The following is a 25,292-nucleotide window of genomic DNA, read 5'->3' as shown; positions in this document are numbered from 1 at the left end:
AAAAAAGGTACCTCCAACTCTTGTTGGAGGGGACCTCGCTGTTTTTATTAAGTTTTTAAGTCTGCACTTTCTACCAGCCAGCAATTCTACTTAGCTATATCTCACCTAAAGAAACAATGACACTTAAGAACAAGGAGGCATGTACAAAGATGCTTAAGAGAGCATTTATTTTTAATGATGAAAATTAGAAATTAATGTCCATCATTCTGTCATGATTATCACTACATAATCATAGTATATTATAATATAGAGTACTATGCAATGGTTAAAAGTAAAATATCAGGGCATACTATGAGTTTAAAAAAATTGAAAAATGATAAGTAAAATAGGATACAATTGATGGTATTCAAATTAAAATATCACGTATTTCTGTTGTTACATTCATCCATGCATATAAATGCATGTTAAATGTCTGGAAGACTACCTAACCAGTTTTTCCTAAGGGAAAGAAAGCAAATTGGCTGAGACCTAACCTTCTACAGCATTCTCCTCAATTTTACAAACATGTACAAGCAGATATACACATATACACACATTTTATTGTTTTTTTGGTCTGATTTTACTAAATTAGAATTATATTGTATACATCCCTGCAAAGCTTTCTTTTGCAACTGAAATTTCATGAACATACCAGAAGTCACTAGCTATATACAAATGCCAGTTTTATGCTTTCTAATTTAAGTATGTGTACATAGAGATACACACACATATACATGCTCATATACATCATAAATGGAATCATAATGCTCATTCTATTTTTTTTAAATGCCATAGATTTTTCCTATTACTTTGCTTGCTTCTCCAACTCCTTCTCCCTTATTATGGCCACTCACATCTTTTCCTTCCCAGATCATCAGGTGAAGCAAATCATTTATCATCCCTTTCTATTGTTCTCCACGTTCACATGCCCATCTACTTTGCACATATTCAGACATATACGTATGTATTTATAAATACAAAGATATTCCATGCAAAAATTGAATGCTTAATAAAAATAGGATCATACGTATTTCTATTCATTTCACTTTCTCAATCCCATAATATCACATAAAAATCCATTCACGTCTATTGATACAGCTTAAATTCATTATCTATGATGCTTGCATAATATTCCTTGATGTGGCTGTATCCTAATTTATTCAACAGTCCACCATTGCGGATATTTGTTTGTTTCCAGTGTTGTGGTTAGAATGTCACTGCAAATATTGACACAAACATCTCTGTACTATGTCTTTGAATACTACTAGTACTTTTATTTCAATACAATAGAGTCTCAAGAAATTGGACTTTGGGGTCAACATCTGTAAAAGAACTCCAAGGTAACCAAGGACAGAGGGGAGCTGCTGGTGAGAGCATAAGATTGAGAGACGTTTGGAAGTCAGACATACGGAGTCTTGATGACCATGTTAAAGAGATTTGTCAGGTCTCTAATTATAGTGCTTTAAATCCTGAGTACAGGAGGTTACAACTAAGTTTTTCAAGTGTTATTCTGGTGACCCTATAGATGGGGTGGGGCAGTAGAGGACATGAAGAGACTGAATGAGATTAGACTAATTAGGACACGTTTGCCTGCCATCGCCCATGCAAGAAAATGGCTGGTGGTGGAGAGATTCAAACATATTTGAGATACGGTTAGGATGTGAAATCAGTAGGAATCAGCACTGGAAGGTAAGTGTCAAGGACGATTCCTAGGTATCTAGGTGGATGTACTGAGCCAGGGGATCCCAAAGAGTAATCAGGATTGGGAGACAAGATGATGAGTTCAATTCTGGATTCATGCGTTTCGAACAGTTTGGGACCATTCCGAGAAAAAGTGTCAAGCAGAAAACTATGTATATAGGTCTGGCGCTCAGAGATTGTCTTGGATATATACAAATAAGGTGGTAATTTAATCTGAGACATCAATTTCTAGGCTGATGTGACAAGGGTCTCCAAAGTGACTCTGGGAATAAACCACTTTTATGTCCCAGAATCATGAAATCATCAGTGGTAAAGAATGTGAGATTAAAGAAAGGGAGAAAAGACATTACTGTTAACTACACTTCTTTTTATCCTGGGAACTGTGGCAAGTAGTGAAAAGGTACAATGCTGAAAAGAAGATGCGGATACTACCATCACCTGGTCACACCTGACTACCTAGGCATTAAAGGGAGTATTTTTAAATGGGGGACTGCTCTCTCACTTATTTCAAATTTTTCATAAACATAAAATTAATTTTATTTTTAAGAAAACCCTCTTGCTTGTAGATTAAAGTGAATGCATGTGTGTTCTTTTATTTCCATTTATCCATCTTGTAATACTAATTTGGTTTCTTTTTTCCACTAATCTTAATATTTACTTCTCAGATGATGGGTTATTAAAGTTCTAGGTAGGACTGTCCTTTGTCTCTTAATAGGGTATGACTTGTTCTGTAAGAAACGTATTAGGAAACACACGATATCCCTTTGTTCTAAGGCTAGTCAGCAGATGGTCATGCTGAGGAAAAACCAACAGCAAAGTCATAGGAGGCCAAACACTGGGGTGGAAGGATTCTATGCATTATCTTTTGGGCTGGGACTTAGCAGTGGGACTTTTATATATCCCAGTGTGGAAATAAGAATGTTCTATCAAGGACATTGGTGATTGTGATGCACATTTTAATTGCATAGATTATATTATTTGTTGATAAACAAGTAATGAAAATATCACATTCTATTGGCATTATATATTATGATTTTTTAATATATTTATGAAGCATTCATATCTTCATCCAAGTTAGTGAGGGAACACCAAGCTGTCCCAATAATACATATTTTTAAACTGGAAGTATTACATTGCTTTTGGTATATGCTCTGAACTAGAGAATTCATCCTAATGGTCCTTGTGAATATGATAACTGTTGGTTTATAAAGATAAGGGATTGAATAAAAATGATTAGAGTAAAGCTAGAAGAATAATATACAGGCAAAGATATTTAACTCAGATCTGTTTACTCTCATCTCTCCATGGACATAGACCACTTGTAGAAGGTCAAGAGAATGTTTAGTCCTCTATTTTCACCTTGCTGCACGTGGAAAAAATACAATTCAATCAAATTCATATAGAGTTCTCAAAGGAATTCATTTTCTGGACTGTGTTGTCAGTGCCCATGGTGAATTTTAGGGTGACCCTTCTGTGATGTGAGGGGATCCACCTGAGTGTCACAGCTGCCAACAGTTTAGCTCTAAACTTAAAACTATCTGGCCAGCTATTAGGCTACATTACCTTCAACCCCCCTCCAATGTAATTTACTTGTGGCCAAAGCCACAAATAAATCATGAACTTACCTCTGATCAGCATTTTCCAAAGGGCTTTTAGCAGAAAATCCATATTTGTCCAGGCAAACATGGCATCTTGGTTAAATATACATTGGAAATGCTCTCCTTAATCTAGTTAATGGATATTCTTAAACAGTAAGATTTATTAGAGCCTTTGATGCACTAATATGCATGGTGATAACCTGCAATGATCTCTAGGAGATCAATATTTTATATAGATTTCCCCCAAACTTAAGATCATACAACACTTTTTGAAACAATGTCTACCGCTAACATCTAAAAGAACACTAGTGAATAGCAGGAAGCAGTTTTTAAAATGTCCTTATACGAACCATGAGGGATTCTGTAAACCAGAAATAAATAGGTCTAAAGGGCATCTAGGTTGGCAGCCTGCCTCAGTCCTGCTCCAGCTCCCTGAGCAGCTCTGGTTGTCCTAGTACCAAACAAATACGTGAAGTGGAGATGCCCTAATGCCTGATGTTTGCCTTCCTGGACTGAGAACTACAAGGTGGAGGGCATGGTGTAGGATCACTCACAGAACTATGTAGAGTAACTTACGGGCATATCTATCAAGATTTGTTTTTAATGTTTTTTATTTTTGCTTTGCCCCTTATTTCCAATAGCCTAATTTGATAAATGGGATTTTTGACTGGGCTTAAGATAAATGCAGATATAACGTTAATGATGCCAGAGTATTTATCTACATAAAAGTTTAATGGAAGCATTTTGTGCATTCATTAAAGAATCATAGATTATCACAATTGTCTTGCTGTGCTCTCATGGGAGATATGAAATGCTAGTAATTAAACATTCATTGAAAAATTATAAATGCTTGAAATTAAATCTAATTCAGTGCATTCATCAAGACGTTTCCACTGTGGAGTCTGGAGGTCATTTCAGGTCAACAAATATTGCCAGACACTTTAGTAGGCACTGAGGATAAAGAAATGAAAAAGACCCAGTGAATTCTCTGGAGGAGCTTCCAGTTTTGTTGGTAAGGTGGTCAGAGTAGAAGAATAATCCAGTCCACGAGGGGCTGAGGGGAAAGGGTGAGGAACTTTAATCTGGAACATGAATGCAAGGAGGGCAGGTCAGGAGAAATAGGATGAAACTGCGGAAGGAGAAGGGATGTTATCATGACGCAGAGGACCTAGCACACCATGCTAAGGAGTCTGGATTTTTTCGTATAGACACAAAGAAAGCAAAGGTGGAGCAGAGAGATCAATTTGGAGACAATTCCAACAGTCCCAACAATGCAGCAGGAAGGCCAGATTTACCATTGATCAACAGGTATTCATCAAAGAACTCACGTGTCCATCAAGACTTAGACTCTAGAGATACTGTGATGAACACAGCGGCTAGTCTCTGCCCTCTGGGCACACACAATTCAATATAAAACATCAGTGAATAATTAAATAATTGCATGTATGCAAAATGCTGTAAAGGAAAAGTTATGGCGTTACTAGAGCATAATAAAGAGTTACCTAACCTTTCCTACAGAGGCCAGGGAACGCTTCCCAGGGTTAGTGGTAGCTAAGATGAGACCAAAATGACCAGCAGCCCTATCATCAGGCAGATAAAGGTGTTGGGGAGCACAGTTGGGAAAGAGCCTACTTCCAGAGAAATGTAACTGACAGGAGTCAAGGAGAGGACCGTATGCTACAGGAGTGAAGAGAACTCCAGCTTGGCGAGAGCGAAGAAGGATTTTGAGGGATTGACATGTACCCACTGCTATATTTAAAACAGATAACCAACAAGCACCTATGGTACAGCACAGGGAACTCTGCTCAGTATTCTGTAATAACCTAAATGGGAAAAGAATTGGAAAAGGAATAGATACATGTATATGTATAACTGAATCACTTTGCTGTACACCTGAAACTAACACAACATTGTTAATCAACTATACTCCAATATAAAATAAAAATTTTAAAAAAAAGAGTGGTTCAAGATGAGGGTAGAGTGGTGGTAAAGGTCAGATATGCAAAGCATTAAAGGTCAATTTAAAGGCTTTCAGATTCTATTCTAAGGTTAATAGGAAGCTACTGAAAGATTTTACATATAATATAGTTTATATTTTGGAAAGATTATCCTGACTTCTGTCTGGAGAGTAGACTTGAGATGCTAACATGGTTTTGGAAAAATGAATTAGTTCACTGTAAGTTCCAACAGGGCAGCTGCAGGCCCATTTGGTATAAACTCAGTGTCTAGCAGTGCCTGGTACACTGAAAGACGCAACATACATCTGTTGCATGTTCAGATAAATAAAACGAGATTATCCACCATTTTTATCCATTTTTATCTGACCCAAACTTTTCTTGAATGAGAAAAACAGCTTTTCAAGGTCTAAAAGTTTACCGTCTATGGGGAAAACACCTTTACTATAAGGGCAGACATTGTTTTTCTCTGAAGGACCTTGAAGCGTTAATGATAAAATGTCTGAAAACATTTTTAGTGTGTCATTTGGATGACAAGTGAAAAGACACATTGTTCCTCTGAGTTCCCAAAGCCTCAAGAAGCATAGGCCAATAAAAAGAACAAGTGTATAAATGGAAATTATTCACTGGAATATACTGGTTTTCAATTTGTATGAGTCAATTTTCAAAATTATACATTATAACTTTTTATAACAGCTTTATTGTTATATAATTCATGTACCATAAAGTGCACTCTTTTGAAATGCACAACTCAGTGAATTTTACTGCATTAACAGAGATGTGCAACCATCACTGCTGTGTAATTTTACAGTATTTTTATCACTCTCCCCTGCAAAAATCCTATATGCATTAGCAGTAATTCCTTATTCTCTCACCCCTGGTAGTCACTAATCTACTTTCTATTTCAGTGAATTTGCTATTCTAAATAGTTCATATAATTAGAATCACATAATACGTGGTCTTTTGTGACTAACTTATTTCACACAGCATATTTTCAAGGTCCAGTCATTGTAGCATAAGTCACATGGTAGCAAGTATCAGTATTGCATTCTTCCTTACTGCCAAATAACATTCCGTCGTACAGTTATAAAACATGTTCAGTTGGTGAACATTTAGGTCATTTCCACCTTTTGGCTCTTATGAATAAAGCTGCCACGAATATCCATATATAGGTTTTTTGCGAACATATGTATTCAATTCCCTTGGGTATATACTTCGGCATGAAATTGCTGGGTCATATGATATCTCTGTGTTTAGCATTATGAGGAACTGTCAAATTGGTTTCCAAAGTGGCTGCATCATTTTACAATCCCTCCAGCAACGTGTGTGTCCAACTTTCTCCACAGCCTTAACAACACTTGCTATTGTCTGTCATTTACATTAGAGCCATCCTAGGGGCTGTGAAGTGTAACTGTCTCCTTATGATTTTGATTTGCATGTCCTTAGTGACTATGATGACAACATGTTTTTGTATGTTTAATAGCCATTTATATACCTTCTTTGGAGAACATCTCTTTAAACCCTTTGCCCATTTTTATTAGGTTACTTTTTATTGATGTGTTGTCTAATTACATTAATTAGTGCCTCCACGTAACCATTTAACTCGGAGAGTGTAATACATGACAGGGATGTCTTATTCCTGATTTTAAAACAAATGCTTCCAGAAGTTCCATTATGCTCTTGGAATTATATAATAGTTCTAACATTTTTTACTTTTCTGTTTCCATTATGTGTAAGCTTTAATTTGAATGTATATTTCCATTATGTTTGTATCTTACTTCATGGTTACGTGTATGTCGATACTATTTGGCACATTCCTAAAAGATATTCAGTATGAAGTGCATCCTTTATTATGATAACATATACTTCATTCCTTATCTGTTTGATTTTTCTTTTTTGTTTTCTGTTTGCATTGCTGTCCTCTATTCATCCTCTGGGAATACCCACTCCAACTCTCTGTTGACCTGTTTAAGTCAGCTGGCCCCACATATGGCTCCAGGGTGGGAAAATGACCCAAGGGTGTCCAGCCAGAGTATCAGCAGATAGTTCAGAGAGAAGAATGGGCTCAAAATCAAAGCAATGCGCAAGCATATAAGAGATTTTGATCCATGGGAATAAGTTCTGTTTTTATTCTTGCTAAACTACACAAGGAGGAGCCTAGAGATTGTATAGCCTACCTTGTTAGCACTCGGGGATGGTCTGCCTGAGAAACAAACCAAGACAGACTAAAGCTTCATTGAGAAGTAGAGAAGCATGCTAATAACATTTATGAGGAAATAGATCAAGTCAGATCTTTGGTTATCTGTACCTTTTGACCTTTAGTCATGTGATTTAATAATTACTGCCCCCCCCAGGAAGGTTTAAATGAATTTGATTTTCTTTCACTTCCAAAAAATCCCATCCATTATAATAACTTTTCTAGAACCTTTTTTTCTCAATGTGAGAGGTCACAGTATAATTTTCAAAAAGATAAAAAATGTGACCTAAAACTAACATATGGGGACTTCCCTAGTGGTGCAGTGGTTAAGAATCCGCCTTCCAGTGCAGGGGACACAGGTTCGAGCCCTGGTCTGGGAAGATCCCACAGGCCATGGAGCAACTAAGCCCATGCGCCACAACTACTGAGCCTGTGCACCACAACTACTGAGCCCGTGTGCCACAACTACTGAGCCCGTGTGCCACAACTACTGAAGCCTGCATGCTTAGAGCCAGTGCTCCACAACAAGAGAAGTCACCGCAATGAGCAGCCTGCACACCGCAATGGAGAGTAGCCCCCGTTCGCCACAACTAGAGAAAGTCTGTGCGCAGCAACAAAGACCCAATGCAGAAAGAAAGAAAGAGAGAGAGAGAGAGAAAAGGAAGGAAGGAAGGAAGAAAGGAAGGAGAGGGAGGGAGGGAGGAAGGAAGGAAGGAAGGAAGGAAAGAAGGAAAGAAAAACTAACATATGATGAGCGGTTGTGAAATATTTGTTCAATCCCTTAATGAGGGAAAAACAGCACAGTAAAGCTGCTTGAAAGTATATACCAGTGTTATAGTCAGTGAAAGAAGGAACCCCAGAATATTATTCTAAAATTAGATGTAGAAGATGATTAATATTTTTCTGGTAAATAAAACAATAACTCTCCAGTTTGCTTTCTCTATCAGATGAAAATAACTTGTGATTCAACAGGACAAAAATTATTTGCAATGTATCGATCTTCTGTAAAATAATATCTACCTCTACAGAGCATAGTAAGGTCCTTATATTAAGCAAAAGAGTAGGTAAAAAAGAAAAAAATTACATATACCTAGAGATGACTCAGTAGTGGCCCTATTAAATTACAGAAACAGCACTGAGTAATGTTTGCCTTCTTTTCATTTTTTTGGATAATTTTTCCCCATACTTACTACTTTATTGAGGGAAGCTATAACCACCTATCATTTGACAACATGGTGTATTATTTTTAGAATCCTCTCTATCCAGTTCGAGGATAAAAGTTTCCTAACCCTAGATTAAAACCTGGAGGTCACCTTGAAATGCACAGTTCCTTGCGCAACAGTGATATCCAGTATCAAGCATCTACTATTGGTTGATGTAATGAGGTGGGATCTTCTTCAAATAAGACTATTCATAGAGTACAGACAAATACAGCTCAAGGTCATTGATGAGTTTAGTACGTAGCCTAAAACTGACTCTCTCACACCCTACCATGCACTTTTCCTGGCTTCCTATTTTTAATCACTATTTATATTTCCCTTGGGTAATTTTGACACCAAGAGGGCTCCATCTACTTATTCTAGCCTTCAAATGAACACAGAGATGGCTGAAAATGGAGTAAGGAGAAGGCAAGCCTCAATTTTGAAAGGTGGGAGAGTCTAGCTGTCTCTGCTGCTGAAGGGTTAGATGTCAACCACCAACGCTTCTGGTCCACGCAGTCTCTGTGGGCTCAGACAGAGAAGAAAAGTGGAAGCAGAACAAAAGATCACAGTTAGACTGCACATTCCTGATATGTGAAGACTTTGAAAATTCCTATGAGTTCTTCTTTAGTTGTTAAATGTGAAAACAGAGAAGTGAGTCAAAACCCTACCCAGGGCCCATCATAAGGCCACTCACACACTTGGCCCCTACACACTCAAGGCCAACCAGACACAAACCAAGGGGACATGGAGAGTCAGAGTCTTCTCTGATCATCGTGGGCTGGGTTAGATTTCCAAAGCCCCAAAATGAAAAGTTCATTGAAGAAGAAGAGGATCAGTGGCCACTGTCGGGGGCCTGCAGCCCTTCACCATGGAGCTTCCCAAACAGGAACGACTACGGACACAGAAAGACATTTCCCTGCTTAGTTCTTGGGGCAGCCAGGAAACACCTGGTATGGCCGGAGCTGTTGGCCATCCCCTCTGACCTATGGAGCCTCGACGGTACCCCAGCGTCATGTGATATGACTGCTGACATTGTGGGTCCAGATGTGGGGGGGCACATCTTGAGAGGCACTGTTTTCTTGTCACTTATACCACTTACAGTGAGGAATGCTCTGGTTTCTAGGCACCATGGACATTCTGGGCAGAATTCTCAGTAGAGGGCTGTATGATCTCTTATGGCCATAGGAACGGGGCAGCCTGAGATGAGTCATCAGTGGCCTTGGGGGCCGTGGGGAGCCCAGTGATGGCCGTAATGCTCTGTGTGATACTGATCCTTGGAGACTCCATGCCCAGCAGTGGCAGTGCTGTCAAGGGAGCTTAGCACAGGCCCAGATCCCCAAAAAATGCTGTGAGCGATGATGGCTTTTATAGTCACAGTGAGGGTTTTGTGCTTAAAACTTTGTATTTCTATGCAAGGAGACACAAAAACCTGCCCACTGGGGTGTCTGTCCTTCTAGAGGAAAAATATCAAATTATTGAGAAATTTAGCTCCTTTGGAAAGAGTCTGGAGACCTTAAGTCAACCAGACTGGAAGCCAAACTTGAGAACTTACTCTAAGACATGGGAAATGTGAAGACCATGACTAAAGAGCTGAGAAGCTACATCTCTTTACTTGGGCTTAAACCAAATACTTACAGAAAGCACAGAAAGGAGAAAAATCTAAATGTTTACAAGTTCAGCTGCTGGCTGACATTATAAGCAAGATTAAATTTTTTAGGAAATGCATCAAAGCAAACGAAACAAGGTTACAACCAAAAAAGCCTTCAAAATCCATCAGAAGAATGGAGAACAGCTTCAGATAGCACTAACAGAGCCTTTGGAGGTAAATTCCAACCTTCAGAGAAGAATAAAGCTGCTTTCATAAAATCTCAAAAATGGAAGGGAAGAATAGGCAAAATTAATTTAGAAGGAAAAAATAAAAACCTCTCATAAAACCTTGTCTTTGGATTGAGTTTTTAATAATAAAGAGAGTCTGATCAAGACTCTAAATGAACACTTGCTAGAGAGGAGATACTGGGCTGCTGTTCTGGGGAAGGACAACATGAATCGTGGAAATGTGGAATTGCATATGTCAAAGGCATCAGAAAATGGAGACCTCTTAATTGGTGAAGACAAAAGACTGCTGATTTATGAGACTGACTTAATACCAGTTTACAAACTCTCAAAGAAAAAAAAAGACAGCAAATGTACACAAAATTACCTGCAGAAGCAAAATTATCAATGCACTTAAAAATTATTTGCATTAAAAATCAATGCATTAAAAATCTCCAACCAAGAAAGCTTTGTTGCATTCCGAAAACACTCAGGTAAAAAAGGAGAGGCAAAAACTCCAACAGAAATATCACATCCTTGCTGCACTTAAGGAAAAAAACAAATTTTTATGCAGTATCCAATTTAGAGACAATTTATACCATTTAAGGTAGAGGAGAACTGTTCCAAACCAGCCAAAAACATCAGTAATGTATATGAACAGTTACACACTTTAAAAATTCAAGCAAAAATTATTTCAGAAAAATTAAAAAGAATCGCTGGGTATTATTAAAACCTTCTTATTCCCAGAAGACACAAGCTCATAGTATGGGTGTAAGAGTTCTGTTAGCTCAGAGAAACCTCAACAACATAACAATACAAAGGCATACATGATGCAAAAATTGAGAAAGAAATTTAAAGGTTCTGAAAACTATCCTTCCATTCCCGGTTTCCTAAAAAGTATACTTGATAGGGTCCTGAGACTACAATCAGGAATCCTCCAGATTCCAGATCCCTGAGGAAGGAGAAGCATCTGGCTTTGACGGTGAGGGAATGAAAAGGTTCATGCCTGACGTCTACCAGTTGTCAACCCCCCGGCTCCCTCCAGTGTGGCCGACTCCATCCTGGGTCAGCAGGTCCTCCAGGAGAGAAAGACAGAGCTGCATGTCTAAAATCCTGATCTGAACAAGAAAGCATGTAAAGAATTGAATAAAAAGGGAGTCAAAAGCCTACAAAGAAGAAGCTATCAGGCAAGGAGCATAATAATATCTTTCACATAGCCGATGTGTAAGATGTCCAAGATTGAGTCCCTATCTTCAACGCATTCCATTCTAGAGTACCAGGCATGACAACTGAAGATGCAGACATTCATTCACCATAAGAGTGAACTCTCCAACAACTAGAGCTGTCCACAAACCTGATGGACCACTATTCCCAGAGATCTGTGCCCAGATTTCCCTTTATAGGACTTCAGGGCTTCGTAAGACATTTAATAATTTTTTTTTCCCCAGGAAATTAAGTAGAAATAAAGAATCATGATTATCAGTGCTTATTCTCAAGTAATTCATACCACAATCTTTCTCAGAAAGGTAAAATCACAAATTAATCATGCAATATTTTTAAAGTCTTATAAAACATCTGTCCTTAAATTATGCAAGCTTGTTACCCAATGTGTTCCTAAAAAAATTTAGATTTACCTCTCATATGAGGTACCTGGATCTTGATTGGTCCTCACCACTGCCAATCATTTCAAGAGAGGTTATCAAAGGGCCAAAGAGGACACCCCCTCCTCCCATGATCCACATGTGCAGGGAGCAAGTCTCCAAAGATGAAGGATTCAGATCTAATATTTTCAGCTGGGGCTGAAAATATTATAGAAATATCTCAATTTTTCATAATGTTTGAGTAGAAAATCAATGGACAATAGGATTACCCTTTGACTTACCTCTAGTCAGAAAATTCTGTCTCATTCCACATCTGAAAAGAACTAAATGGACCTACCATTGAGAGAAAAACCCACTAATTATTGCTACATGCTTTACTGCTACCAATTCTGTAAGAGCAAGCTCCCTGTCACTATTTAGTATCCAGAATTAAGTGGGTGAAAACCTTTCAAAGTGATCTCTATCTAGAATGATGAGTTGGACTGGATGACCTTCTCAGAGTCTAATGAGTCTTCCTTTTCTTTTCTATTAGCTTATAGATTTTTCTATTTTCAGTTAGCCCACTTTCGTTGGATTCTGTCTGAGCTGGCTTTTACTCTAGAAGCTTATGTCTTCCCCCTTCAATTGTTGCTAATTTAATTCTTATGCCTTTCCCTTTTCTCTTGTCAAGCTCCAGTCTTATTTCTCAAAAGAACCAGCTCATCTGGACAATATAATAATTACAAGTTCGATATTAGCCCACCCCATCAGTTAAACAAAAATTAGGCAAAGGTAAAAATGATATCTTGATGAAGATGTCATCAAGATATATCAAATGACATGATGAAGGTATTTTCAATGAAGTCTTGCCCACCTACTCATAAACTTTGTCCACAGGTAGCTGATTTATAACCTTTGGTCACAGCCCTTTATTCTCTGTTAGCCAAGTACAAAAATATACATGAATGAAAGCTCCTAAAAAAATAAACTTTGCTTCAGAAATAATGCATTGTTGGCTTTTTGTATATTGTTGGAAGAGGTCATCAAGAGGACATGACTGCCAGTTGGCACGTGAGCGGAACCCAGGAGATCAGAGGCTCCTTACCTGTCCCCCACCCCCCATCCTTGGAATGTATATACCACCCACCATTCCCACACTAGGGGCAATTTCAAGGACACAGACTTGAGAGAGTAATCTGTTGCCTTGACCTTATTTGTCCCATAGTCCCTATTATGTAAAATTGAATACAGAGTGATTTTTAGGAAAATATATACCACACTATGGAAGAAATAAAATAAAATTAGTGCTTTACCATAAATAACCCAGGTTATCATTTTAATTTTTCTTTCAATTTATATATAAAGATATCATTGAGATACCTAAAAACACATAATTAATTTATTAGGCTTTTATTTTACAGTTTCAGATAAATGTAGATGTGTAGAGAAGCAGTGATCAGACATTAGTTATCACAACAATGTAGTTTAATTAGAGTGCATTAGTGTGTACAGTTCACCTTAAACTCAATTTTGAAAGGTATGGAAATTGAAGTACATAGCTATCCTAAAGTAATTTGGTTGCAATCAGCTGAAACTGTACTAATAGTGCAAAGGTAAGAGATGTGGAAAACTGATTTTTTATTTAAAAATACAGAGTGGGACTTTTATTGTTGGAAATTATGCTTTGGAACCCAGTACAGACTTAAAAACAGAAACTTTTTGTGGCAGCAATTCCCATTACGGTGACATAGGAGGCTCCTCGTTTCCCTAGGAAGTTCCCTCTTCCCGAAGATACATACAATGTACAGCTATTGTATACACAGAACCATTTTAGAAACTAGCTGAGAAACTCCTGCACATCAAGCAAATGAGAAAATACCCACATGGAAACAGGTAGCACAGGCTGAGACAGATCTTGCTCTAAACTCCGCACTCAGCATACAATCTAGCGGGAACCCTCAACTCCCAGCTGTGGAAACACAGCATACCAAAACTTATGAGATGCAGCAAAAGCAGGAAAGGTTATACTGATAAACACCTACATTAAGGAAAAAGAAAGATCTGAAATAAACAACCTAACTTTATACCTCAAGGAACTAGAAAAAGAAGAACAAACTAAGCCCAACATTACCAGAAGGAAGGAAATAACAAAGATCAGAGCAGAAATAAATGAAACAGAGACCAGAAAAAAACAATAGAAAATATCAACAAAACTGAGAGCTTGTTTTTGAAAAGATGGGAAAAGGACTAATCTTTAGCTAGAGTAAGAAAAAAATGAGAGAAGACTCAAGTAAATTAAATTATAAATGAAAGAGGAGATATTACAACTGACACTACAGAAATACAAAGGATCATAAGAGACTACAATGAATAATTATGGGCCAAGAAATTGGATAACCTGGAAGAAATGGATAAATTCCTAGAAACATATATCCTGCCAAGACTGAGACATGAAAAAATAGAAAATCTGAACAGCATCAGTAATGAATAAGGAGATTTAATCAGTAATTTAAAAAAAAATTTTTTTAAAAACCTCTCGACAAAGTAAAACCCAGGACTAGATTGTTTCACTACTGAATTCTTCCAAATATTTAAAGAAGAATTTTATTTTGTCAACTAGATCTCAATAAAGCTGAAAAAAACTTTTTATTTCTAAAATTGTATAGAATCAACATTCAGTTGAGTTTCTTGGTAAAGTTTGTTCCATTTAGAAGAGGTTGAAACATTGGAATTAACCCAGATCCTGCATTCTTGTTTCTTTAATAAGTTAAAGCATTCAATTATATTAATAACTAATACTCTAAATTTAATTAATAGCAGATATACTTTTTTAAAATATCAAGTTTTTATTTACAAAATGAATAAATAATTTCCTACCAAGAAATCATTCAATCCTTTAAATCATTTCCTACTAAAAAATCATTCAATCATTTCCTCACAAGGGAATTACTGTTATCAAATAATTAGCTATTAATATCCATTAATATTAAAACACATTGTAGACTTCTAAATAATATTTTCTAAAAATTCCAGTTTTGGGGTTTCCCTGGTGGTGCAATGGTTAAGAATCTGCCTGCCAATGCAGGTGTCACAGGTTCGAGCCCTGGTCTGGGAAGATCCCACATGCCGCGGAGCAGCTAAGCCCGTGCGCCACAACTACTGAGCCTGCGCTCTAGAGCCCGCGAGCCACAACTACTGAAGCCCGCACGCCTAGAGCCCGTGCTCTGCAACAAGAGAAGCCACCGCAATGAGAAGCCCGTGCACCGCAACGAAGAGTAGCCCCCGCTCGCCACAGCTAAAAGAAAGCCCACGCACAGCAATGAGGACCCAACACAGCCAAAAATAAAATAAATTAATTAATTTAAATAAATAAAATTCCAGTTTTTTCTTCTCCTTCAAGGAACATCTTTACAATTATCTGCTTACGTTAAATGCCCATTTAAAATATTTTTTGAATTCTATACCACAGTAAGAAAGAGGTGTTCACTTTGAAAGCATTTAAAACACCAGAGAAATCAATGAAGTATTTATAAAGAACATAATGTACTAATAATTAGTAGGCTTTAAACAGTTACCATGTATAAGACACTAGCCGAAGCTCATTTTATTCTCACAAGAACTCTATGATGTAGGTACTGTTTGTTATTGCCCCATTTCACTGAAGAGGAAACTCAAGAAAGATTAAATAATCAAGTTCCCAAACTCACAGCTAGTAAGTGGTAGAGACAGATGGGAAATCCAGTCTGAGAGTACAGTCTGTGCTTTTAATCTCCATACTTTGATGGCCTCTGTTAATGCTTTATTAGATTTTTGTCTTAATCCCCAGAACGATTATAAAATTTAAATGCTCTCTTATAAATTAGATTTTGTTTCTTTAATGGTTTACCAAATAGAAGATATTTATAATTTTCTCAGGAAACTGAGAATTTTTTTTTCCAGTTGAAATTCATCCAGCGGAAGTATGATACATCAGGTTCCCCTATGGATTTCTTAAAGTGTCTGTACGTATTCACTGAGGACTAGACTTGAAAGTACTAGATCTCAGAGATTGCTTTGGGAATGTGAGAAAGTCATTATTTTCTGGCTCACCAGTAATTTATTTTGAATTTATTAAATTCATTGATGTGTGAACTGGTTATCAAAGCTTGATAAACAGCTTATAAATCACTTTGAAGTTGGCAGAAATAAATATAATGAGCCAATTTTCAAGGAATTTAAAGTCAGTTTCTCCTCTGTCACCATAAGTTAAAAAGAAAATCTCAGTTGTTTTATTTGGAAAAGAATCTACAACTTATTAGTAATAATTGATGTTTTTCAAGATAGTTAAGGACCATTTATTAAATGAAATAGAATTATTTGCTTAAAGGAAAGAATGCTCTTTGAAAATCCACCAAGGAGTTTCATATGACAAAAGTATTGTTTAAAATTTATTTATAGAACACAAGCATGATGATGATTCTAATCATTTATGATACTAAAGTAACCTGCTTCACTGAGGTTTGCTCAGGGCTGGCCCCAGAATAGGGAAAGAATAAAGCAAGCTTCTCAGGTACCAAGTATCTACGAATGTCAGAGCCTTACCTTGTCTCACTTAAACCATCACTCCCTTCTTCACACAAGACAAAACAGACTCAGAGGGTTTTAGTAGCTTGTTCAGAACACATGACTAATGAGTAGCAAACTCAGGATTTGAAACATGTCTCTCTAACTACAAACCTGTGTTAGTTTAGCCTTTGGAATAGAAAAAGTAGATATTTTTCTATGTGATAAACTTTAAGGATACAAAAAGGCCCTCCAAGTCTCCAAAATACATAATAAAAAGAATCTTAAAAATCAGCTCACTTATATATATTAGAAAACTCTGGCCCTGAGAAGTTAAATGGCTTGTCTGAAATTATATAATAATTCAAATCTAGACTTGGTTTCAGATTTCTTGTACCTGTTTTCCTTCTGGAGATACTCAATATTATTGATGTTTTGTTTCCTGCACCTAAATGCTTATTCCTCATAACTATGAAATACATGAAACCTTAGAAGTCTATTATAAACCTCATTTTGAGTTGGTTTATTATATACCTTGCAAAAATTTTGGTGCATGTATGATCTCCCTAAAGGAATGAGATACTGCAAAAAGACCAGCACCATTGCATATGGTTGGGAGCCTTGTTGACTACATAAGGATACCCAGTTGAATGGATCAGGAGTGAGAAGTGAAATCCAGCTCACGCTGGACCTGCTGAGCCACAGCATGGCATGACATCCACCGAAAGATGACACCCTGTCTAATTTGCATAAAGGTACCATATTGGCTCACACAGGCACTGCAAAGACCTCGAAAGTTAGCAAGAAAAGGGGGGGTATGTGCTTGGACATAAAGATTTTCATATCCAATTTCTATTGGAAATTAATGAAAGGAACAGACTTACAAAGCCAATAATGAGAATGTTTATTAATTCAGTAAATCAGTGCCAGGGTGGGGAGATGTATTCTGTTGGCACTAAGAGTATAATTTTATTTCAGGACAAAAGATTTAGGATAAACAGCAACAGCGTGTCTTACTTCACTGTATGGGATATGAGAACTATTACTAAAGGGCCTGGGAATATTTTTTGAAATGGTTCTACAGAAGGTGAGTGAAATAGAAAACTCTTATGTCCTTTGATTTGATTATTTTGTTTCTTAAAGTCTTCCTGGAAGAAAGCACTGTGATGCCATATACACCATGTGTTAAAAAATCATCACACCACGACCGTGCCAGATTCTGGAGAGTCTCTGAAGAAACACTTTTGAAACCTAAGATATCAAGTTTTCATTTAATGACTATATAACTGGCATTTTCTATTTTAAAGCTGAATACTTTTGAAATACCAACAATAACCACCCATTTTTGGAGTACCAGGCACCATACTAGGTAGTATGCCTACATGATTGCCTATCTTCCCAAAAAAGAATACTCCAAAAGTTATGTGTTACTCTTTTCTTCTTATCAATGAGGAAACTGAGGCTCAGAGAAGCTAAGGGACTTGAGAATTACTGGCAGACAGCAGAATCAAATCTATACTGGTCCTGATTTTAAAACTGAGCCCTCTCTACCTCACTGAACTAACCGTATAAGAAGACTTCTACTTAGAGGAGAAACTGGTACTTCAGCTAACCAAAATTTTGATGTAAGATGTCAAATATATTTAGAATTGAATATGATAACTCATGCATTCTCCTACCATTTCCTAAAGTATTAGCTTGTTAAGCTGCCATAATTTAAAGTACACGATGATGTGCTTATAATCAACACACTTTATGTAATATATAGCTAATTGTTGAGTTCTAAGAAATCAGTAAACATTGAGTGGCTGCTTACCTGTTCCAATAATTTCTGTCCATCAAGGTGAGCCTGCATCACAGCATCATTAACGAGCAAGTGGAAGTTCAGGAGCACGTGTTCAGTGTCATATGTCCCACGGATGGCATCCGACAGCTCTTCCAATGACCGGATGTACATGCGCCAGTGTGGGTTAAGCTCTGCCGTAGGTGCCAAGCAGCCTCGCACGACGTTGAGGCAGTATCCCAAGCAAGGTTTACTGAGAGTCAGGCCTTGGCAGTGCGGGCAGTACTGCATCCTCAGGAGGGCTCTGCTGCACTCTTTGGAGAAGTGCAGATGGTCTGTGGTATTGATGACTTCAATGCCCAGATTCAGCGCCTGCAGAAACGTGCGACTGGGCAGCAGCGATCGCCCCATCTGCCCCAGTACTATTTGGGGAATATTACCAAATGGACTAATGTCCCGGCGGGCCATCCGGATGCATTCTGAGTATTCCAGGGAACTGTCACCAGGGTTAATGAGATGATTGTAGACTAGAGGGAAAAGACTGTCAAAGAATCTGTTTACGAATTCTTCAGGATTAACATCCGCACCAAATAAATAGAGCCCTACATCAGTGAAGAACTCCTGGATGGAAGCAGCGGCCTCTGAGGCCATGTTCCTGTAGGTGTTGCAGAACAATATACTGGTGTAGTTTTCGGCTTGTCTGATGAGAGTTTCAAGGGTTTCTGTAACAAAAGCAGAAGTAAAGGATGAAAAGGCTTAGTATTCATATTAAAACTGTTCATCCACTTGCTCCAGACAGTAAATGAGCTTAATGCAGCAAAACTAACCTAAGAATCTAAATGGGAATGCTCAGCCTACTAAACCCAAGTTAGCTTCCCAAGAATAATGCCTGGTGGAAGGTAGGCATTACGCACAACACACACGTCTTATAGGTATGTATTTCCTAGGATCAGACACAAAAAGTACAGAAAGAAGTTACATGTATAGTAAATTCTCACTGATTTTATTCATAGTCATTCATAACCTGCTAACGATAGAAAAAAAAATGTCACTAAGAGAACAATTTCCAATCATGAGTTCATTATTTATAAAAGACAATGACATTAAATATTTGACTCAACACTTACTGTATTTTTATGATTTCTCTTTTTTCTTTTCTTTTTTCAGAATGAAAGCTAGTAGATTATAGACTAGTTACTACAAAGAGAGGTTAAATTCCCAAAGGGAAACCTGAGAATTGTCAGGCTTCTAGAATGTTCAAATTAAAAAGAAAATAAACCATTTCATGATTAAACCATCCTTAAAATTGTCAAATCTTGTTAAGCAGTGGGAAAATCATAACTTGCATTAACTGATGAAAATAAGTAAGTGTGTGACCGCCTTCTGAACTGTCTGTCATCTGTTGTTTTAATCATCTTATCTTCAAAGACTTTACTGTGGGATATTTTATTATCTTACTTCTGTAATGAATGCTTCCAAATCAATTTCTCCACAGAAAGAACAGAGAATGATTTATCCACAAATTAAAGGAGGTTGTAGTAATCAGCAAGTGAAAATTGTATTTCAAAATGATAACTTTAGACAGCAGCCAACCACCTTGGATATCCTAGTAATTATATTTTATAATTAGCCTAAATATGATACTGGACTGTGTCGATATATAATTAATTATAAAATTCATCAATAAAATTATCTCCCATAACCCCAATCTTACAGTTATTTTAAATTAGGTTGTAAAAGACCACACAATAATTCAGCAATCAAACCACTGGGTACATTATAAAAAGAGATGAACAGTAGAATAAAATGAAATGATAAAAGCAGAGTTGCAGGGAGAGCTACTAATGAAGTGAAACTGTGTCATGAATATACCATAATGTCATAAAAACAAACAAACAAAAAATTTCATAAAGAACACAGACAGATAAAATACAATACCATGTATTCTGATTCTATTCCAAGACTGACTCCTCTTGAGTTCCCGGCTTTAGTGTGGTATTTCAAGGTGCATGCTATAGACTAAATGTTTGTGTCCCCCCAAAACTTATGTGGAAACTTAATTTCCAATGTAATGGTATTTGGAAGTGGAGGCCTTTGGGAAGTGATTAGGTCGTGAGGGCAGAGCCCTCATGAATGGGATTAATGACCTTACAAAAGAGACCCCAGAGTATTCCCTTGCTAGTTCTGCCACACGGGGACACGACCAGAAGATGTCCATCTGTGAACCAGGAAGTGGGCTCTCACCAGACATGGAGTCTGCCGGTACCCTGATAAATTTCTGTTGTTTATAAGCCACCCAGTCTACTGTATTCTGTTATAGCAGCTGGAACTAAGAAAGTGCCCCTACCCTACAATCAAAGGCAACAGCTTTAAAGGATGTTGCAACTCTATTGCAACACAGAGCACTCGAAACAAGATTGTTAACTAGGCAGGACTCCTGTGTTTAGCCACGCCTCTCCAGTACCCACTAGAGAATAAGCGACATACTATGTATTCAATGAAAGTGTGAAAGAATGGAATTAGTAGGGTGACTGAAGCCTTCAATTCAGGTTAGCTGCCCTGCCAAGTGAGACTGCATTAACACCAGGTTTCCCCAACTGGCCTGATTACCTGGGCTGTGTGGGGAAACTACAGATCACTGGGTCTCTGCACCGGAGTTCCAACTCAGTAGATTTGTCTTGGTTCAGGAGTCTCTATGTGACAAGCAGCCCCAGTGATTCTTTTGATCTGGCCAGTTTTTGAAACACTGCAGTTGCAGGTAATCTGAGACACGTTCTCTATGCAAGCATTCCACCCTGACAGTCTGACCCCAGAGCTCCATCTCAGCCACTACACTGTCCCCACAGACCAACAGGAGTGAGTGTGAAAAGGAAATTAAACCTTTGCAGTTGGAACTAAAATAAAACTGCTGAGACTATATTTTTTTCTTCAATAATACAGGCTCATTTTTTTTCTCAGCAATTTGTTTGTGGCTATGAATTGTGAAGTTGCAATGATTTTATTTACCAATAATGGTTAAATAGCAATGTTTGCAAATAATTTAGGGTTTTTTTTAAGATAAGGATAGATTTAAAGAAACCCATACATCACAGGCACTCTTACATGCTTTCCACCAGGTTTTCTAAGGTATGCGCTATAGCTGCATTTGTGTCATTGATACCTGCCATATGATTCCCTGTACAGTTAATGTAGAATGCTTCCCTAGGCAATACAAGCATTCCATCTGATTCCTGCCAACTCTAAATGATGTTCAAACACACAATTTAAAAAAAAAAAATTTTAAAGTAAAAAATAAAATGTTTCTTTATAAATTCCATTCCCATTAAATTGTAATTTACAATGACTCAGGAATATATGGGATTTATCTTTTCAGATGCTATAACTAGTAGGTTTTGCAAGTTTATTTTACGAAACCAATATTAAAAATATATTTAATATTTAGGAGCATCCATTCAAAATAAAAATGAGGATAGTATTTCTAAATATTGTTATTTCTTTATAAGGCTGCTCTGCACTATTTGCAATAAACTAAGTTGAATACTGTTTGAGTTAATAATTAAAAAATAGATTTCTGAAAAGGTCTACAATCTTTACTTCAGACTAGTTTTCCTCTGATTTAGTTTTATTTTTTAAACAAAATAACTAAAAATCTGGTAAAAATTAAAAAGTCATATTACAGCAACATTTAAAAACTTTCCCTTAATATTGTATATATTAAAATTTTAGTTTTCTTAACTATATATTGATTTTACTACCCTTTGAATAAGAGATTGCACACTCTCAGATATCAACATCTGATTAAATACTGAACACAAATGGCTTCTAAAAATAGATTTATTCTACAACAGTTTTTCACTATGCTATTAACCCATCACAATATAAGGATTTTTCTTTCAATCTGTGTTAAATCTGATACTGACATATTCCAGTTAATTGAATTCTCTAAACATGTTATGTATGTATTTTTGAATGTGTCTATTTGTGATTCTATCAATAAACGTTTCTTAAATTCAATCAATGGTGAGAACAGTTGTTCTATAATATATACATTTGATTCTTTAATGCTTAGGAATAAACATACTTTTATGAATCTTTGGACCTAATAACTTCATAAATTTTAATATATAAACACATATCAGTAACTGAACAATCTAGAAGCCAGCTAATTGGATAACTTTGTTAGTAATTTTTTCTGAAAAGTTCATAAAATCAGAAGTTGAATTTACTAAAAATTAGTTGTTTGTATTAATTCTGAATTTGCTAAACTATCATTTTGTTCTCCTACTATGTTTACCATGAAGTTGAGTGCTTTCATTTTATGGAATTAACATTATGATTTTAGCAAGAATTTAAACTTGTCAAAAGAATTGTCAAATGAACAAAATATCTTGCAGTTCTGAAAAAGAATAACTGACATACAAAACCAGCGTTTATAAATCCAAGGTAGGTTGGGTGCTGAATAATTAATCATATCTACTTAATTATTAAAGAGAAACTATACAGTTGCTTTGATTACAAAGTTTTAATAAATAAAAAATACCCCTTACTCAAGCTATACAAGTAATAGCTTTTTATTGATGTGCCTAAAATTGTAACATATATTTAGAATAAACATTTGTTAGGTTTGCTTAAGGAATTTAAGAAATAGCCTAGGAAAAATGATCTTTTTGTTGTTTTTCCATTGAGAATTTCAATAAGCTCTTCTTTTCAGTGATATCAGATCAAGTCTATCAAGGCAGGAAACTTCCAACTATCCTTTTAATGCCTAAGAGTGGTACATTGAATTAAAAGCTACAATCTAATTACTGACTGAATAAAAACATAATTTCTCCCAGCATTATGAGAAAATTAATTTATGTATTATCTCATTAAGTAGAAAGTGAATTTGGAATGCATGAAGTTTATCTGCATCTACTTAAATTTCCTTTTTTTAAAAAAGTTTATTTATTTATTTTTTATACAGCAGGTTCTTATTAGTTATCCATTTTATACACATCAGTGTATACATGTCAATCCCAATCTCCCAATTCATCCCACCACCACCCTCCCGCCACTTTCCCCCCTTGGTGTCCATGCATCTACTTCAATGTTCAACATTAACATTCTGTGAAAATTTAACAGCAAAACACCTATGACTAGAAACTTTACATTAATTTTTTCCAGCCCACATCCCCTTTAGAGACATTTTATTATAGGTACAAAGAACTACTGACACTTAAATCAGGGATTTAAATTTAAATAAAACTGGTGGAGAAAAAAAATCAGGTGATATTGATTTGAAATCAAATTTGACACATTGAAAAGTCAGTGAAGATTTACATGCAGGTAGGTTTTTTGCAATGGGAGAAACAATATTTATGGGGCTTTTATTGTTTTAAAGATTAAGTTGATTTCAAAACTAATGATCATGAAATAACTGTTATAGTAACCTCCCCAGCATGACATGAACAGACATTTTATGACCCTTTTCATATTTTTTATAATTTTCTATATGTGAACATTTTAAGATACAAAATTTGAAGTGCTTATTATAATTTAAGGCCACAGACATCCTCAAACATAGCAATGAAAAAGATGAAGAAAGATTAAATCATATCAACCATGGATAATCAGATGATTTTACAATGTGTATCTGTGTTGAAGAGAAATTTTTAGAGTAAATTTACATATTTGTGCATTACAATTCTCAACTCACAGATTTTGTTACTGCAACAGATAATTCATTACTATCCTGCTACATTAGAGCTAGTTTGTGCCAAAAACTATGTATCCCTCTGTACTGCATTATAGATAGATGAATAGATAGCTAGATCATTTAAAGAGCAATTTCTCAGTTTTTATCACAAACATTAGAATGAATTGTAATTCCTCCTACGTTTTTTTTTTACAAAAATGCCTTCCACTTATTTTAATACAGTCACATTTAATAATTCATTTAATTATCAGAAGATCATTATAACTACTCTGCAGATATTATAAGAAGCAATTACCTATTTCTCCAGTCTATGTTTATACTGAATTCACCCCTGTGACATTTGCATATTTCCTCAATTTTTTCATGTGTAGTTAAGTTTTCCAGAATATTAATTTAATGACATATCTTTAAATGTTATGCAGTATGATTTATAATATCATTCTTCAGAAATTAGTCATCTATACAAATAAATAGTGAGTGTGATATTAATCTGTATCACCAAGAATTAACATATTGGTAATTAATCTGTTCTCCTAGGATAAGCACTGCATGGAAAAATGCTTTCTCAACTTTTCTCCTTCCTCATTTCCCTCCCTATTAATTTGGTCATCATGGTGCTTCACATCTATTTCTAATATCATTTTGTAATCATTTATTTCCTAAAAGTCAATTTATGATTTTTCAAAGAATTTAAACTCAATTAAGCACTTGTGTAACTAATACAATCAGTGCAGAGCAGAGACCTCAATGATGAAACAGACCCAGCCATGAGGATGGGGGAGTGATTTGCAGGTTCAGAGGAGCTGGAATGCAAGGTTCTGAGCTGTGAAAAGCTTGTTGACTTTGGAAAAAACAAAAGTTAAGTCAATGTGATTGGAGACCAGTGAGTGATGGAGGGAAAGGTCAGAGAAGCAGGCAGAGATCACAGCGGCCTCATAAAACCATGGAAAGGGGTTTGGGGGCTTAATATGTAAAATGGGAAGCTACTGAATAATTTTACACATGCAGAAATGTGATCTGGTTTGCATATTAAAGGATCACAGTGGCTGTTGTGTGGAGAATCAACTCCACAGGGGTGGAGCAGGGGTTGGGGCAGGGGCATGACTGAAAGCAGGGAGTCCAGGGAATGGGCTTCAGTAACATAAGTAATAAGATGAGTGACAGGCACTGAAGGCTGGACTACAGTGGTCATGGGCCAACTTGCAAAAAGTGATGGCACTGGCCATATGTATTGAAGAATAGCCAAAA

General features: G+C 36.4%; 1 protein-coding gene across 2 annotated transcripts in view; it reads right to left on the bottom strand.

Moving 5' to 3' along the window:
• GPC5 (glypican 5) overlaps window positions 1-25,292 on the bottom strand; it is a 1,396,728-nt gene that overhangs the window by 1,118,497 nt on the left and 252,939 nt on the right. For both annotated transcript variants that reach the window (XM_059902813.1, XM_059902814.1), the window contains exon 3: window positions 18,383-19,071. In XM_059902813.1, coding sequence (XP_059758796.1) covers window positions 18,383-19,071 — 689 coding nt within the window. The remainder of the gene's footprint in view (window positions 1-18,382; window positions 19,072-25,292) is intronic.

This window comes from Balaenoptera ricei, chromosome 18 (genome assembly GCF_028023285.1).
Source record: "Balaenoptera ricei isolate mBalRic1 chromosome 18, mBalRic1.hap2, whole genome shotgun sequence".
Classification (NCBI taxonomy): domain Eukaryota; kingdom Metazoa; phylum Chordata; class Mammalia; order Artiodactyla; family Balaenopteridae; genus Balaenoptera; species Balaenoptera ricei.
The sequence above is the reverse complement of the archived record's forward strand: the minus strand, read 5'-3'. Positions and strand labels throughout refer to the sequence as shown.